We start from the raw sequence: 18,281 nt of genomic DNA, 5'->3' as shown, positions 1-18,281 counted from the left end.
GGCCTAACGGGCTCATTTAAGAGACAGCTTTTTGTAGACCAAGGCAGGACAATAAACACTTTTTCGCAGTTTTTTTTTTTAGGTATTGGGATTTTAAATATCAAATTTACATTTTTAATCAACAGGATTGGATTTGTTAAAATTTTAGAGGAGAAGATACTGAAGATTTGATGTTCCCAAAATTACGGGTGCTGTGCTAAATGAAGACTTTAGAAGAGTTGAAGAAAAAGCAGTGTTTATATATTTATTTAGTCAATCATGATCCAGGAATGTACCAGTAGAGCAATGACAGTAAGGCTGTAAACAGCACTTACACGATAACATGATATACTGTATGTTGTGCATGTGTAGCACAAGGGGTAGCAGTGTGCTAGCATGGATTTTTTTTTTAGCACGCAGTTAATAGCACTATTTTTAATTGAAATTCTACTTTAAGCTAGCAAACTGCAGAGAGCAGTGGCCAGAAAATGCTTGGATTGCAGATTCCAGGTTACGCTAAAATAAGAATGTATGCATCTTCAAGTCACTTAAAGTGGTTGTAAACTCAAAAAAAAAAAAAACTTGCAAGACAAAGGCATAATGGGTTTACTTCCTCTGTTTCCCTGCAAAGGTAAAGCATAATGGGCTACTATGCATCGCACAGTAGCCCCTTATGTGTCACTTACCTGACACAGGAGCCTACGATGTCACCGCTGTCCCTTCTTCCACGAAGCGTCCATCTTCCTTCCGGGTACCGCGGCTCCGGCGCTGTGATTGGCCAGAGCCGTGATGACGTCACTCCCGCGCATGCACACGGGAGCCGCCGCTAACGGTATATCACTGTTAGCAGCGGCATGCTGCCTGCGCGCCACTGTCTACGGCGCATGCGCCGTAGACAGCGGTGCCTGTCTTTTTGCAAATATCTCCTAAACCGTGTAGGTTTAGGAGATATTTATTGGACCTACAGGTAAGCCTTAATCTAGGCTTACCTGTAGGTCAAAGTGGTCTGTAAGGGTTTACAACCACTTTAAATATGTTCCCTCCCCCCTCCTCTTACCTATCCAGCCTATCCTGTAGAAAAAAAAAAAAAAAAAAAGTGTACTTACCAAATTTTTCCATCCGCTCTGGTCATGTGATCCGGCAGCTTTGTGTAAGGGTGAGAGCAACAACAACGCTGAATTCTGGGATCCATAATGCCACCCACAGGGTCCCATGGCCCAGCTGTTGATGGAACTTTCTCCTCATCACTGCAGCAACTGCTTACTGACACGGGTGAGCTGGAGCTGCAGTACTACATGCCTAGACCGGAGCGGGTTAACTATAGACAAGTGCACACATTTTTTTTTAAATAGGATAGGCAGGATATATAGGAAGAGGGGGAGAAAACAATTTAAGAATAGTTATAATTAGGCTTTTCTTCCACTTTAAAGCAAACCTGAAATGAGAAGAAATACGGATGCTGATTTCATACTTCGAATGCTAGATATCTGGCTTTAACACTTTAGGCAGGCTGTAGATGGTGAAAATAGAGTTAGGTACCTGGTAACTCTTTTTCTAAGAAGTCTTCCAGGGCAGCATCTGAGAGATAGGCTCCTCCTCCCTGAAACAGGAAACACATTAGTCCACCATTATAAATTTCACAGTCTTACCTGCGTGCCTCAGTTGTATTAAAGCACCAAAGGAAATCTCAGTAAATCCTAAAAGCTCCCCCGTTGTACCTGGTATTTGTCTTTTCAAGGGTGGGAACTAGTGCTGCCCTGGAAGACTTCTTAGAAAAAGAGTTACCAGGTACCTAACTCTATTTTCTCGAATCGTCTTCCAGGGCAGCATCTGAGAGGATGTATCAAGCAATACTTACTAGGGTGGGGAAAGAAACTGAAGCACCTTGCGACCAAGTGCCTGGTCTTGGTCAGACAGCTGGTCTATGTGGTAGTGCCTTGCGAAGGTACTGAAGCTCGACCATGTCGCTGCCCTGCAGATCTGCTCCGGAGTTGCCCCTGCTTTCTCTGCGACCGAGGTAGCCCAGGCTCTGGTTGTGTGTGCTCTGATCCTGCTTGGCGGAGTGAGGCTTTGTGCCTCATAGGTCGTCTGTATGGCCATTCTTATCCATCTGCTGATGGTATTCTTGGAAGCCTGTTTCCCTTTGTTGATTCCTGCATAAAAGGACAAAAAAGGGAGGTCGTTCTTCGCCAATCCTTCGTTCTTTCGAAGTATGTTTCCTACATCGCGTTTGTTGTGAGTGTGTCTCTTTTCGCTAGCCATAGTTTTTGGAAGCAAAAGTATGATGATATTTTGGGTTCTATGGAATGTTGAGGGGACCTTGGGCAGAAAGGCCGGGTCTGGAGAGAGAATTATTTTGTCTAAATGTATTAGGCAGTATGGTTCCATTATAGACAGTGCTTGGATTTCGCTCACTCTTCTGGCTGATACTAGGGCCACAAAAAGTACAGTCTTTAAGGTGAGGTTTTTGTCTGAGCTATCTTCCATCGGTACAAATGGAGGGGAAAGAAATCCTCTAAGTACTGTGGGCATGTCCCAAGTTGGAGTTCTATTCATTTTGGCTGGTCTAGCTCTTTTGAGTGACATCAGGAATCGCTTTATCAGCGGGTCCTCTGCTAGTCTTGTGTCTATGAACGAGGAGAGAGTGCTGCAACATGTACCTTCAGCGTACTTGGGGAAATATTTTTTTGTCTGCTCCATCTTGTAGAAAATCCAGGATTGTTGGGATTATTCCTCTTTTGGAATATGGTTTGTTTCTGTTCCAGGAGACAAACTTTTTTCTCCCACTTCCTCATAGATCACCCTAGTTTCGGGCTTCCTGCTGTTTAGGATGGTATCGATCCCATTGTCTGACAATCCTTTGTTCTGAAGTCTCACCCCTTCAGTACCCAGATCGAAAGCTTCAGGATTCTGTGGTTCGGGTGGTTGACTGGGCCCTGCGATAGGAGATCTGGTTGGTCCGTCAGTGTTAGCTGAGGCTGGATGCTGAGGTTTTTCAAGGGGCTGAACCATGCCCTTTGTGGCCAGTGCGGTGCTATTAGTATCACCATTGATCTCTCTCTGCCTTTATTTTTTGAATCACCCTTGGTATTATGGCAGTTGGAGGGAATGCATAGCATAGTTGCCATACCCAGCTCTGGTTGAAGGAGTCTACGCCGCTGTTGCCATCTATGGGGTCCAGAGAGAAGAATGTTGGTGATTTTGCAATCGCTTTGGAGGCGTATAGATCTACCTTGGGTACTCCCCACTTTTGAGTGACTTGTGCGAAGGTCGCTTGGTTCAGAGACCACTCCGTCTGTTTTATGGTCTTCCGGCTCAGGAAGTTTGCCAGCGTATTGTCTGTTCCTTTCAGATAGATACCTGATATTGACTTTGTTTGATTCTGCCCATAGTAGGATTTTCTCCGTCAGCTTCATGAAGCTTCGGGACTTTGTCCCACCTTGCCTGTTTAGGTATACCACAGTCGTGACGTTGTCCCCTGTATTGCTGGTTTGAACGCTTTTAATACTTCCCCCACCGCTTTTAGCTCTCTCATGCTTGAGGCTTGGGACCATCTGGAGGTCAATTTTCCCTGTGAGCAGAGACCCTCCAAGTGTGCCCCCCAGCTTAGGGCACTGGCATCGGTGGTGATCCCGATTGGCTTGGATTGGGCCCATTTGCGTCCTTCGATGTATCGAAGGAAATTGAGCCACCATTGTAGTGTTAGTTTGACTGTGGTTGGAACAGGAAAGGACCTGTCTAGGGATGAGTGGCTGCCATCCCACTGGGACAGAATGTAGTTCTGTAGAGGTCTCATGTGAATCTGTGCACAGGTGATAGCTGGAATAGAAGACGTCATCAGTCCTAGTACAGTCATACCTTGTCTGAATGTTATGGCGTTGGTCCTTATTAGGAAGGTTACTGACTGTGTGATTTTTTCATTCTTTTCTTCCATTAGGCAGGTTTTCGTTAGTCTGGAGTCCAGTGTATATAGCCCAAATATACCACTCACTGGCTTGGGGTCATCTGTGATTTTTCTGCATTTATTATCCATCCCCGGTTTTGCAGATAGGACATACTTGTGCACAGGTTGCTTTCTAGGGCCTCTGCTGAGTCCGCAAAGAACAGTAAATCGTCTAAATATGGTATTATGCCAATACTTAGTTGTCTTAGACCTTTTAACGCTTCTGCCATTATCTTTGAGAAGATTTTTGGTGCAGAGGAGATGCCGAAAAGGAGAGCTGTGTATTGAGGGTGCGGCGTAGTTGCTGGCTCTTGTACTGCGAACCTCAGGAATTTTTTGGATGACCCTCCTTTATGGGGACATGTAGGTAGGCATCCTATATGTCTATTATCGCCATAAATGTCTCCCGTGGAAGGATGTCATGTCTTTGGAGTGTGGGAGGAAACCGGAGTACCTGGAGGAAACCCACGCAGGCACAGGGTAAACATGCAAACTCCAGGCAGGTAGTGTCGTGGTTGGGATATGAACCAGCGACCCTTTTTACTGCTAGGTGAGAGTGCTACCCACTACACCACTGTGCTGCCCTCCCTAGGTGTGTCACTCTCCAGAAGTTCTTGAAGCTGGGTTAGCCAGATTGATAAAGTCCGGGCTGTGCAGGTGGAAGCTATTGCCGGATTTCCATGGGGTCACTTAAGGTACCGGCGTCGTCAAAGGCCAAGTCAGATTTATTTGTGACTTTTGCCAGAGAACCATCCACTTTGGGGCATTTAGCCCAGGTTTTGGTGTCCGTCTCTGCAAACGGGTCTGCGTTTGACTGTGGCTGGCATAAAGAGTTTCTTCTCTGGGTCTTCGCACTCTTTTTTTTTTAAAGATATCTTTATGAGTTTGGTGTACAGGGAATGTACTATGCTTTCTGGGTTGTAGCTCTTTATACATCTTGTCATGTATTGTAAGTTCTGCGGATTTATGTTCTTTATTACCTAGCGTGTCCGCTATGGCTTTTAGAAGGCTATTCGTATCCCCTGATAGAAATAATGTTGCCCTCTGAAACCGCATCTTCCTCGTCGGAGTCTGAGCAAAGTTCATTCTCCGATTCGGATTCATCCGAATCCTCTTGTTCTGTCTGTTCCCTGTTACCTGAAGGAACGCATATCCGGTGGTAGACGGGGTATTGGTCTGACGCTTGATGGCGCTTCTAACTTTTTAATAGCTGAGAGTAGAGGCGCCATGGTGCTCTGTATTTCTTTCTTGAAAGAGCTGAGCAGATCTTTCAGATACCCTTGCGATTCTTTGGCCACCATTTTGTCTATACATTTTTGATATAGGGGTTCCCCCCCCCCCCATTCTGGGGAAAACCGGTGGCTGCACAAAGCACATGTTTTGTTGCTTTCTACTTCCCTTTCCTCAGGGGTCTTTGCCTGAAATCAAGCACGGAAAAGGTCCCCATGAGGTAGGCGGGTAAAGGCTGCCTGTAAGTAGGCAGTTTTACAGTAAGGTTAAGACAGAGGTGACTCTTGAGTATTCTGGCTTACCTTGGAGCTGTCCTGGCTTGCAGGATCTGCAGGGCAGGGTGGAGAAGCGTCAGACATGGTCAGCCACCAGGATCCTCTGCTTAGAGGGGCCTTTTTAACTGCTTCCTGCTTAAACTCCGGCCCCGCCCCCAGCTGACCCCGTGCAGGTTGGTGGATATACCTGCACATGCCGCTGCAATTGGTATCCTCCCTTCTGGGCCCAATAGGGAGGGGGACTCTGCTGCAGTATGCATGTATATTGATACATTTGCTGATATTAAAAATGTTTTTTTTTTTTTTTAATCCCGCCCCCGGAAGTGATGTAACCATAGCCCATTCTGTATCCCTGGAAGCAGGCTCCAGGAAAATGACCGCTAACCCGGAAGTGTCTCTGGCGCCATCTTGGTACACCCCACCATGAGGAGAGACTTGTTTTGCGGTGTGTAGAGGACGCCGATCGCGGCAAAAAAAACGGCAATCAAGTGGGCGGCGGGTGCGGACATCACGGGGTAGAAGAGGAACAAAAAATAAGCCGTGAGGCACCTACCGGTCCGGCGCGGCAGCGGCTGTAATCAGGGGGTAAGGCATCCATGCACCCACACCACTGTACGCTCTTCATGTCTGGGAGTATGTTGCCAGAGTTTGCACATGGAGTTCCCTGGTGAAAAAACTGCAGCAGGTCCCTTGAGCAGCGGCATGGGGGAAATGTCAGTGCATTATTGCAGCTTGGGGGGATGATTGCAGACCCCTCTGTAGGGGTGAAATCTCAGGCAGAGCAATACTGCTCAGATATGCTGCCCCTGCTCACCCTCCCAAGGCCCGCTGGGCTGGATGGAATGCTGGCAGGGAGTCTCCTGCAACTAGCACAGAGACTGAAGTAAAATAACAAACGTTTCTTTTGCAGCTCCTGTGGGTCCGGAGGGAACACAAACAACTGAGGCACGCAGGTAAGACTGTGAAATTTATAATGGTGGACTAATGTGTTTTCTGTTTCAGGGAGGAGGAGCCTATCTCTCAGATGCTGCCCTGGAAGACGATTCGAGAAAATGTCTTTCCTGCAATCATGGGTTTCCACAGACAGTGCTGACAGGGGGAATCCCTCCTGCTGAGCAATTGTCTAATCCCAGCGAGGGGGCGGGGAAGCCACCCCCACCTGGAGAACACAGTTATTGCTAGCAGCTGCTAGCGACAATAATTGCAAGTGAATCTGGCAGGCTGATTGTAAAAGAGTTGATCGATCAACTTGGCATATTCAGCCTGTCCACACACACACATCGCTCGAATCTGAACCAGCTGTGATTCGAACCATCTATGGCCAGCCTTAGTCACTGACCTGGCACAGGAATCTAAATTAGAAAGTGAACTCAGGATCCCGATTAACATATATGTTTCAGATCAGCGTGTTTAAGAAAGCATTAAAGCTATCTGATCATGTTTAGGAGAAGTCAGCAATGGCAACCACCATATACTATCATAACAGGCTACATTTAAGTAGTGTTACAAAGAAATACAAGCGTGCAGCAAAGAAAGGGTGGATGAACATCTGTGCTACGTCATATATTCCTTCTATTGTCTAAAAATCCACGCCACTTACAGGAGACAGAAGGCAATGTTTACAAAATGCTCTATCAGTCAGCAAAATTATTGTCCACCAACTTTACCCTGCCCATATAATTAGGAGCCCTCAGCTTTTCTGGCCCCCATTTCCTGCCGTACAATGTCCTTTGTGTAAGGGGTGGAGAAATCCCTGTAATAATAGCTTGTCCTGTCGCACCTCGTTCTGGCATGTCTTCATGTCCTTGATGATATTCTTGTCACTAACAAGTTGTGTTAGTCACTGGAAAGTGTTACTGATCCCTACTGGTTTATTAAGTATTTTTCCGCAGTAACCCAGTAAAAAAAAAAAATGTATCTGTGGGCAGAACAAATCTATAAACAGCTATTAAGTACTGGTAGTTCTAATTACCAAACGGCAACTGTCAGCTGGGGGAACAGACAGCTGAAATTCCCCGCTAGCTGAAATTATATTTGCAGTGTCATTCTTTCAATATAGCCACCAGCCATTAATAGTAAAGGAAAAATACAACCATTTCTCATGATTAGATGAACCACAATTTAACAGGAACATTAAAAAAATTATTATTTACAAGATCTTAACTCTTGAAACGCAGAGTTACAAAATAAAAAGAGTCTGTACTTCATTTTGAACTTTTAAAGGTAAACCGTACACATCACAGAATGACTGCCATTACTTTTGTTTTTTTTTTTACAGATAGAAAAGGCTCCTCGGTGCCTCTCTGATTTAGTTTCACCTTGTAACTGGGGCATGACTGCACTTACTGTAGAGTTGCCACCTCATCGCTTTAAACACGAACACCTTTGAATTACACAGGTTCTGAGGCTAATTAAATGCAGATAAGGCACCAAGTGAGTTTAATTACCACCTTAATCAGCCTCAGAACCTGTGTAATTAATATGTGTTCGGTTTTAAAGGGATGAGGTGGCAACCATAACTTACTGGCCACTGAGGTGGTCTCACTAAATAGTGGAATGGCAGTTGGTAGGCCATAGTCATTCTTATGTAAACAGCAATGTATAAATTGTGCATTATACTTTATGCAGAAAAATAACCTACAACAGAATTGTTCTGACTCCTGTAAACTGAGGAATAATGATTACTTAACAGGATGTACCAGATTACTTAATCTTGTACATCAGAGGTAAATTTAGTGAAGGGGGTCTGACTGAAGTTCTGTTGCAATAATCTATCTTTCTCACATTGAACTGCATTTTTCTACCTTCACCACACCCCAAAAAAAAAAAAAAAAAAAAGATCAAAAATGTTCTGAGCAATCAATGGTGTTTTCATGGAGTCAACTAATTTCAGAAATGTTTAATTCAAGCACCATGCCAATGTCCCGATTTCTGATTGACAATCTGGCTTAACGTTGATAAGTGCATGTGCATAACACTATTTTTTTTTCGGCCGGAAAAATAGAAATTAATTTTGTTACTATTGGAGTTAATAAACATTTTCCAACTCCTTCCTTAATTTTTTTTGCTAACTCTGCTAAAAGTGATTGTAAAGGTTTGTTTAAAAAAACAAAAACAAAAAACAAACAAACATGTTATACTTACCTGCTCTGTGCAAGGGTTTTGCACAGAGCAGCCCCGATCCTCCTCTTCTGGGGTACCCTGGTGGCGCTCCTGTCTCGTTCTCTTCATGGGGTGCCCCCATGAAGAGCCGTTTTCCCTGGGGGCGCCCATGCACACATGCTCAAAAGTCCCGTTGCTGCGTTCCCTGCCACTCAATCCTCGGATCCACCCCCGTGTCACAGGATTTGATTGACAGCAGCAGGAGCCAATGGCCCCTGCTGCTATCAATCTATCCAATGAGGACGGAGACAGCGGCTGGAGTTGCTTGGCTTGTGCACATTGCTGGAACAGATGGGCTCAGGTAAGAAAAAGAGGGTGCTTTGTGGGCAGCTGCAGCACAGAAGGTTTTTCACCTTAATGCATTACAGTGAAAAACCTGGAGACTTTACAACCACTTTAGGAGCGATAGTCGAATTAGCCCCTATTAACTTTTAGATAATCAAATGAACGTTCCAAAAACAAGAGTTTTCGAATGAAAATCAACAGGTGTATGGCTAGCATTAGAATACCTATTGCATTAGAAGCCACAACAGGGGAAAAAGTAGGAACTTTAAGGTTTCAATTACAAGTAAAAAAGGTTGTAATAAAGTAATATACAAAAAGAAAAAAAAAAAAAAAAAAAAGGACACCACATAATCTCATTATATATGTATCTACTTCATCTTTCTTATTTGTTTTTAGAAAACAAGCTAATAGCAAAACGAATAAAAAAGCGCACACGGTTTAAGCATATAATAGTGTGAATATTTTCATTTTACAGGTCCAGTATGTTTAAAAAAAAAAAAAGTTTGCGTATTCTTTTTTACTGCATTTTTATATACTTAACACCCAATTACCTTGTCCCTGGAGATGTGAAATATCTAACCCTTCTCTCAGGCGGATGACAACTACACCATACTGGTAGTCAAAAGCGTCACTGGAAAAAGAAAAAAGTGTTATAAGGTCACTATTACATAGCATAGCTTAAATTAGTATATAACAACATTATATTACACGTAGCTGAGGTTACATCTACAGTATACAGCTTGTTATTTTACATGACACTAAATAAAACAAGGTACGTACTCAAATGTAAACTTTTTATTCATATGCAGTCTTCCATCGAAAAATAGGAGATCCAGTCTATTTTTCAATGGGAAGCATCAGTCAGGCTCTATGCACACTGGGCTTAAAAAAACACCAGTTCCCATGGTAGAAAAAATTCTAATATAGAGCGTTTTTTTTTTTTTGTACACCGTTTAGAACAGTTTTGCGCTTTTTCTGCCAGAAAGCTCCAGTCAGAAACGCAAACCAGAAGTTTTTTTTTTTTCCTGCCTCAAACGTTAAGCCTAAAATATGCCTGTAATCATCCTAAAGTGCATGGACACTTAGGATAACATTGAGCTGCTTCTACAGGCAGAACACACAACTCCTGTAGTAGCAGCAATTTTTAAGCCAGTGTGCATGGAGCCCTACTTACTTTGGGTTATCACTAGGGTTGTCCCGATACCGATACTAGTATCGGTATCGGCACCAATACCGAGCATTTGCCCAAGTACTTGTACTTGGGCAAATGCTCCAGATGCTTCCCCCGATACCTAAAAGTCAGCTGTGATCGGCGCATGGGGGAGATACAAGCTTCTCCCCCAGCGGCTTTCAGCTGCTTTAGTGACACAGCAGTGATCGCTCACCGCTGACTGTCACTGCATCCTCCTCCATGCCCCCTCCTTTCCTCTGTGCCTCTCCGCTGTCCCCCTCCGTTCTTCTCTCCTTTTCTGTTCCCCTCCGTTCCTCTTTCCTTCCCTGTGTCTCTCCGCTGTCCCCCTCCGTTCCTCTTTCCTCCTCTGTGCCTCTCCGCTGTCCCCCTCCGTTCCTCTTTCCTCCTCTGTGCCTCTCCGCTGTCCCCCTCCGTTCCTCTTTCCTTCCCTGTGCCTCTCCGCTGTCCCCTCCGTTCCCCCCTCCTTCTCTGTCCCCCTCCGTTCCGCCGTCCTCCTCCTCCTTCCTTTGTGAATAGACAGAGTAAGCTGACTCTGTCCATTCACATAACTGAAACATTGTAATCTCCTGTCTTCTCTCCATTCATTCTCAGTGCAGCTGAGGCTGCAGAGAAAGGGACTGGGGAATCTCTATCCTCTGTCTCTTTCTCTGTCTCAAGGGGGAGATATCAGAGGTCTGTTAAGAACCCTGATATCTCACCAAAGCCCCCCAACAGGGCTGATTAAAAAAAAAAAAAAAACACATATTGCAATAAAGAATAAAAAAAAAATTATTGTAAAAAAATAAAAATTGTAAATTAAAAAAAAAAAAACAAAACAAAACACACACACACACATACACCGTTCACCCCCCCCCCCCCCAAAAAAAAAGCACTGTTAAAAAAAAAAATAAAAAAAACCACTGTCACGTAAAAAAAAAGTATCGGTATTCGGTATCGGCGAGTACTTGAAAAAAAGTATCGGTACTTGTACTCGGTCCTGAAAAAGTGGTATCGGGACAACCCTAGTTATCACAGTAGTGGGTCACGCCATCAAAGCGTTTACTGGAAAGTTTATAAGAAAGAGAGCCTCGAGGCAAGCTTTGTACAGCCTTTCTAGCCAAGGCTGGCTACAGATGATACGATTTCCTTTCAGGAAAGAAAACCACTCTATTGCCCCATCAACACAGTCTGTGTTGATGGGGAAATCCCTTCTTCTACACTGCAGGGAGCATTCCTGGCCGGCAAAATACAATGTTTAGTGCTAGTGCCTATAGCCACTGGCAGTAATCGTATGTAGAAAAATCAAACAGGCAGGTTGTAGCCAAGTTCATCGATCGTTCGACTTGGGTACAATCAGCCTGCCCATACACGGTTTGAATCTTGGCCGATCCGGTCTATGGCCGGCTTAAAGCTGGCCACATGGATTGAAATTTGGAAGAGTTCAGCGACAACCAGATGAATTTCGATCCATGTATGGCCCTTACCGTTCATGAGAAGTCGGTCTATTGACTGAATTTTCATGAACAGGCTTGTTGGAAAATCTCTCCTCGATCAGTGCATGCCACCAATGGGCAGCAGCGCTGATCAATATATTCTAAAGGTGGAGTCGTCCAATTGTTGGAATACAAAGAAACAGCAAGGAGGATTTCCCCATCCACTCCGAAGTGTAAATGGGGAAATCGGCTCAGTAACCTATGGCCAGCTTAACCCACTTCCAGCTTAAAAAGTTTAAAAGATTTACTGGAGCTCCATAAAAACCAACATAATGTCAGAGACATAGTGGTCTCCTTTCTTGAGATAACATACTTGTTTGTACCCCATGGTGAAATTCTTGGTAAGTGGTGTGGTAAGAGGGCCATAGATGCATAGATTCGAACCATCTATGGCTGTTCCCCTTCATGAGAAGTTCATCATTCTATCGACTTCTCACAAATGGGCTTTGTTGGAAAATATCTGTTCGATCAGTGCTGCAGCCAACTGGCTTTGGTGCTGATCAGTGTATTCTGAACAGCAAAGGAGTACCTGCTGTTAGAATACAATAGCACAGCAGGGAAAATTCCTTCATCCACCTTGCGTGGGTGGATGAGGGAATCTGTTCAGTTTTTTCAGTCAGCCCACTAGCTGAATGAAAAAATAAATAAATAAAATAAAAAAACTGATCCATGTATGGGCAATTTTAGTGTGAGACAGATCATTGGAAGTTCCCTTAAAAGGAGAAGTATGAGTATATAAAAAAACAAACTCTCATTACAATGCTGCAGCTGTTCTATGTCAGCTCAAACTTAAAACGGAGTGATCACATGACCACTGACTGCTCAGTTCTCTGTCTTCTAAAAGCGGAGAGCAGTGACTGCCAGTCACCACTCTCCACTCTGCTCCTCCAGTATTTTGCTTGTGTAAAGGCGTGAACATGTGAGTACCCTTCTTTTTTCTAACATGGAATTTTAGGGGTTACACTGTGGGGTTCCTTCTTTATTCCTTGCATGTAAATTATATTCAGGAGCATCATTTTGATACTGTGGGAAGGGAGAGGTCAATCATTACTGCAGGAGTTTTCTGTGGTTATCATATGAGCGCTGTCAAACCTTCTAGATTTAGGGATCTAAATATTTGGCAAGCAGCCATTGGGTTTGAAGGTGGCAGAGCACTGGATTTATTCACCTGGGAGAAAGCACATTTCTTCTTTCTCTTTTGGGACTGTATATAGACTCACATTGTCACTTTTTGTTTATTAGCATTTTTTGTGTCTAAGCACTTATGGACTCCCATGTTTGAGTGATGTACTGTTAATTGATTTAAAAGTTAAATATTGCACAATGCTTGCTACTGATCAAAGCAGAGTCTTCAGATTTAAGTGATTTACTTTACAAGTATTTAATGATTTTAACGAAGGAAAAGAATACTATGCTATAAGACAAGTTGTAATCAGTCTGGAATGAACAATATACTGTTCTTTCCTGCAGTTTCCATAAAAGAATTCCTACTGTTTCCACATGCGAGTTCACCGCAAGCTATAAAAATTTTCAATTTAACGGCTTCCAAGCCAAGATTAAGTCAAATGTGCCCAGAATTTTGCAAGATGCAAAATATACAATTTTCTGTAAATAAATGCATTAACAGCAACGTGTTCCAGCTGCGAAAATCAGTCATAACCCAGGCAAGACTTGATTCAGGGAAAGATGAATATTTGGAAACAGTAAATGCCTGTAATCAACTAACTGAAAGACTCGTATGTGGGCCGCTTGCCGCTGCTGCTGCGACTGTCTGTCCCTCATACAAACACTGTATTCCTTGTTGTTGTTTGTTTTCTTTACTGAAAGCAGCTGAGAGCAATGTCATAAATCAAAATCACATTACTCAGCAAAGGGAGCATGCAGTTGAACAAGCCTTCTCACATCTGGCACAGCACATTGCAGAGTCACAAGAAACATAGGGCACCCACAATGTAGAGGAAGGTCTTCAAATGATAAAGATTGGGGTCTGTAATCAAATAGCCAGCATTACTGCCGATGTAGGATTATCTGTTTTTTTAACTAATGTCAAATGGTGAAGGTTCAAAAAACAAAACTGAATATTTTATTATAGAAATTGAAACAGATAGAAAATAATAGGAGGCAAGAAAGCCTTGATGTGCAATGTACATTCTACTAAATTTATAAACGCAGAGGAATTTGAAAGGAGTATTACGGTCCATGCACACGGAGCTTAAAAAAAAAGCAGCAATTCTTTTGGCAGAAAAAAAAAGGCTCATATAGTTAATTTTTGTACAGGCGCATAGCGTTTTTTTTTCCTGCCTGAAAACTCCTCTCAAAAACACAAACCAATATGCGTCTAAACGTCCTAATGTGCATTGACACATAGGTTAACATTGAGCAGCTTCTACAGGCAAAACGCTGTAGAAGAAGCGACTTTTAAGCCCAATGTGCATGAACCCTTAAAATAAGTAGTCTATGGGGTTGATTTATTAAAGGCTAATCCACTTTGCACTACAAGTGCACTGCAAATGCACTTGGAAGTGCAGTCGCTGTAGATCTGAGGGGAAGATCTGAAATGAGGGGAAGCTTTGCTGATTTTATCATCTAATCATGTGCAAGCTAAAATGCTGTTTTTTATTTCCCTTGCATGTCCCCCTCAGATCTACAACGACTGCACTTCCAAGTGCATTTGCAGTGCGCTTGTAGTGCAAAGTGGATTTGCCTTTCGTAAATAACCCCCTATGTTTGTTCAAACTCAAGCAGTAAGATGCAATGGTTATACAGAAGCTAAGGCTCCTTTCACATGGCCATCGAGTTCAGATTCACCTGTCAGTTTTTCAGGGCGATCCAAATGGAAGCTTCAGGTCTATGGGCAGACATAAATACACGTGTACATCCAAACTAACTCAGAGGGCTCTGGATGTAAATGGACGCATGTCCACGGGCACACATCCATTTGCATCCTCCTGCACATAGACCTAACAAGGGTCGGTTAAAAGAGGTTGTAAACCTTCCTGTATAATTTGTACTTATAGGCAAGTCTAGAATAAGGCTTAGCTTTAGGTACTGTAAATATCTCCTAAACGTGCGCAGTTTAGGGGATAATTATTGTATACTGCGCCAATGTCATCGGCACATGTGCTCAGAAAGAACGACACTTCGTGGCGTTTCTTCAAAAGCATGTGCCGTGACTGGCGGCTCCCACATGCATGAGCGGAAGTGATGTCACGTGGTTCTGGCCATTCACACAGCCGGAAGGAAAACAGGCGAAGATGGATGCGGCCTCCGGCACGCTGGCTTTGTTTGCAGGCACGTGTCACATAATGAGCGATGCATACCAGCACATAATTCCTTTATTTTGCAGGGAAAAAAAAAAAAAAAAAATTATATATATATATATATACATACATATATATATATATATACACATATATATATATATATATATATATATATATATATATATTTGGAGAGTTTACTTCCTCTTTAAGGTCTGGGCACAATCAAAAAAAAAAAAAACCAAGTGACTGGACATGGATTGTTTTTCACAAAAGTAAAATCCGTAACATTTGGCTGTAAAGGAGTTGTAAACCATCAGTTTTTCATCTTAATGCATTCTATCACATCCTGTGACACGGGAGATGGGGGGTGGGACCGCACGGGTACCCCCATGGAAAGCGGCTCTCCGTAGGGGCACTCAAGAAGAGGAGGAGCGCCGCCGGGGGACCCCAGAATTTTCTAAAACTGCCAAAACTGAAAATGCTGCTTCCTTGTAATGAAGTAAACTATTGGTGGTCTGTATGATGTATGTGTACATATCTCATCAAGGAATCTACGTTTTTTTTTTTGTTATTAGCTCAGTGCATTACCAGACGTAAGCACCAAGCTAAATATCGAATTATAGCCATCCTCTGCAACAGCAGTCATATTTGGTGGCATATTTTCTAACACTATTCCACACCTAAAAATGTGTGCAAGTCTTTGGAAATGTTTACAATACATTCTTTTGCATTTTAGCACCAAAAGCTTAAAGTGAACCTGTGGTCAGGCTATGGACATTCAAATATTTCCATATTTTGTACAGGCAGTAAATAAACAAGCTCTCTCTGTCCACTGTAGCTGCAGGTACTGTAGAGCAAATCATTCTCAAAACAAAGAAGCACTGATGTCATTCAAGTTGAATTCTGGGTACCTCAGCTCACCCAGCCTTCTAACCTGCAATGAAGACATGGAGCAGGAGCGCTGTGTTTACATTTGGAAATTAGTGTGAGAAAGAGCACACGGGTCCTTTCACACGGGCGGTCTGCCCAGCGGACTTCCTCTGCTCAGTGAGGAATCGATCCGCTGAGCAGGCGGATGACAGGTCCGTCCCTGCTCACTGTGCTGAGACAGACCTGTCAGAGACCCAATTCTCCTCTCTGGGGAGATCGGCCTGTCCGTTTTCATCCGATAGACAGATGGAAAATAGGGTCACCATCCATCTGGATTTCATGGACAGGATCAGATAGCAGCGGGTGTCAGCAGATTTGTCACCGCTGACATCCGCTGCCCCATAGGAGTGAATAGAGGGTCCGATCAGGTCCGCCTGCAAAAAAAACTGACCGGTGGACCTGATTGGAAAGCCTGTGTGAAAGGGGCCTAAGGTAAGCATTAATTTCTTCAGAGCCACAACAAAGCTTTAAAAATCCTTGCAATGTATACAGTTTATATGCAAGGAATTGTTGAATTCTCAACAAAATGCAAATTGTATCCCTAATGTCCTTTTCAGGATCCTCTGTTGGTTATGTATGACTTAAATGTATTTAGAACTTTGATGACAAACACATTCAATTTAAAGACATGCGGCTTACATTAACCACTTTACCCCCTTCATGACCGGGCCATTTTTTGCGATACAACACTGCGTTACTTTAACTGACAATTGTGTGGTCATGCAACACTGTACCCAAATAGATTTATGTCCTTTTTCCCCCACAAATAGAGCTTTCTTTTGTTTGTATTTGATCACCTCTGCATTTTTTTGTGTGCTATAAACAAAAACTGACAATTTGAAAAAAAAAAAAAGTATAATATATATATATATAATATACATTTTTTTTTTTTTGCTATCAAACATATCCAAAAAAAAAAAATGGAAAAAGAGAAACGTCTTCATAAATGTAGGCCAATATGCATTCTGCTACATGTTTTTGGTTAAAAAAAAACCCAATAAGTGTAGATTGATTGTAAACTCTAGTACGTTTGTGTAAAACATACTATGGTATATATTTATAGAATTTTAATTTTTTTATACTAGTAATGGCAGTGATCAGCGAGGTTTAGCGGGACTGTGATATTGTGGCTGACAATTGGACACTGACACTTTGCAGGAACCAGTGACACCAATACAGTGATCAATGCTAAAAATATGCACTGTCATTGTACTAAGGACACTGGCTGGGAAGGGGTTAAACATCTAGGGTGAGCAAAAGGTTAACTGTGTGCCTAGCCAGTGTTTTTGCGTACTGTATGTGCTGCTTTTACAAGACAAAGAGAAGCATTTTATTCCCTGTGGTTATCTTCCTTGTTTTACTGACGATTGGCAGGTGCCAGCGGATATCGAGTGGCCAGCACCCGCAGATCGGCTTCTGCTGTAAATAATGACAGCATAAGCGGCGTCCGGGCACCCCCCTAGGCAAAAGTGCAGAATCACTTATATATAGCAAATCTGCTATAGGGCGTTCTGGGATTTTCTCCAAACAATCATATCCAGGAAAAGCTGATTCTATGGTCAAGAATTAGAGAAGATAGTTAGAAATCTCCACTGAAGATAACAGTTTTGCCTGTACTTACTGAAAAAGGCTAATGTAGGTCTCCACTTCTTTCATATCACACTGAAGCCAATTTTTCTTGAAGCCAACAACAAGAGTATTTGGTCTCATACGTCCTAACCCAGCAGCCTACAGTTCAAAGAGACAGTGTATGGTTTAGTCAGTTGTTTGAGGCACGTAACACCTTACCGAACTCTGGTAAAATAAATCTAACTTTTATTCCTAACGCCATCTTTTCTTTCATTTTGAATAGTTTGTTGGGGCCAAGATGGCTCAAATGAACTATTTCCATTACGAATTGCTGAGGCTGCTATCAATGCCATATAAACTGTATGTAGCATAGTTACATACAGTTTACAGCATAGTGCTCCAGTAGTAGTACAGGTACTTCCCATCTGCTGCCAGAACAAAATCAATCAGCCATTCACAGGAACCCTTGCATTTTTATCAATGAATACAAGGCTTCCTCTGAATGGTCAAGGTGGAGAGGCAGGCAGATAAGGTCACAATCTCCACCTCACCAACTCATTGATAAAAATACAAGGCCTCCTTTGAATGACTGAGCAGTGTGCTCAGCTCAACTCGATTTTGTTATGGCAGCAGATGGGAAGTGCCTGTACCATTGCCGGAACAAAGCGGATGCTACATGCAGTTTATATGGCCATGACAGCAGCTGTAGCCATTTGTAAAGGAAATAGTTTGTTTGGGGCAGCTTAGCCCAAACAAACTATTTAAGGTGAAAAAAAAAAGAAGGATTTAGGCTTTAAGCCAAGGTGTGAGAGCAGCCTGCCAAGCAATTATATTTGGCATCAAAAGATTATGTTGTGCATTCTCAAAATCCTATGCGCAAGGTCCGTGTAGACCTATACAATATATACTTAACCCCTTCAACACCAGAGGCAAATTACAGCTTAGTGTCCAAAGGAATTTTCATGTTTTGCACATATTATT

The 18,281-nt window shown here is 42.9% G+C and overlaps 1 protein-coding gene across 3 annotated transcripts in view; it reads right to left on the bottom strand.

Annotated features, from left to right (window-relative positions):
- Window positions 1–18,281, bottom strand: part of SLC12A2 (solute carrier family 12 member 2) — a 187,819-nt gene that overhangs the window by 29,211 nt on the left and 140,327 nt on the right. For all 3 annotated transcript variants that reach the window (XM_073625029.1, XM_073625049.1, XM_073625039.1), the window contains 2 exons: window positions 17,353–17,459; window positions 9,426–9,505 (listed from right to left, as the gene is read on the bottom strand). In XM_073625029.1, coding sequence (XP_073481130.1) covers window positions 9,426–9,505; window positions 17,353–17,459 — 187 coding nt within the window. The remainder of the gene's footprint in view (window positions 1–9,425; window positions 9,506–17,352; window positions 17,460–18,281) is intronic.

Source organism: Aquarana catesbeiana, linkage group LG01 (genome assembly GCF_042186555.1).
Source record: "Aquarana catesbeiana isolate 2022-GZ linkage group LG01, ASM4218655v1, whole genome shotgun sequence".
NCBI classification, from domain to species: Eukaryota; Metazoa; Chordata; class Amphibia; order Anura; family Ranidae; genus Aquarana; species Aquarana catesbeiana.
The sequence above is the reverse complement of the archived record's forward strand: the minus strand, read 5'-3'. Positions and strand labels throughout refer to the sequence as shown.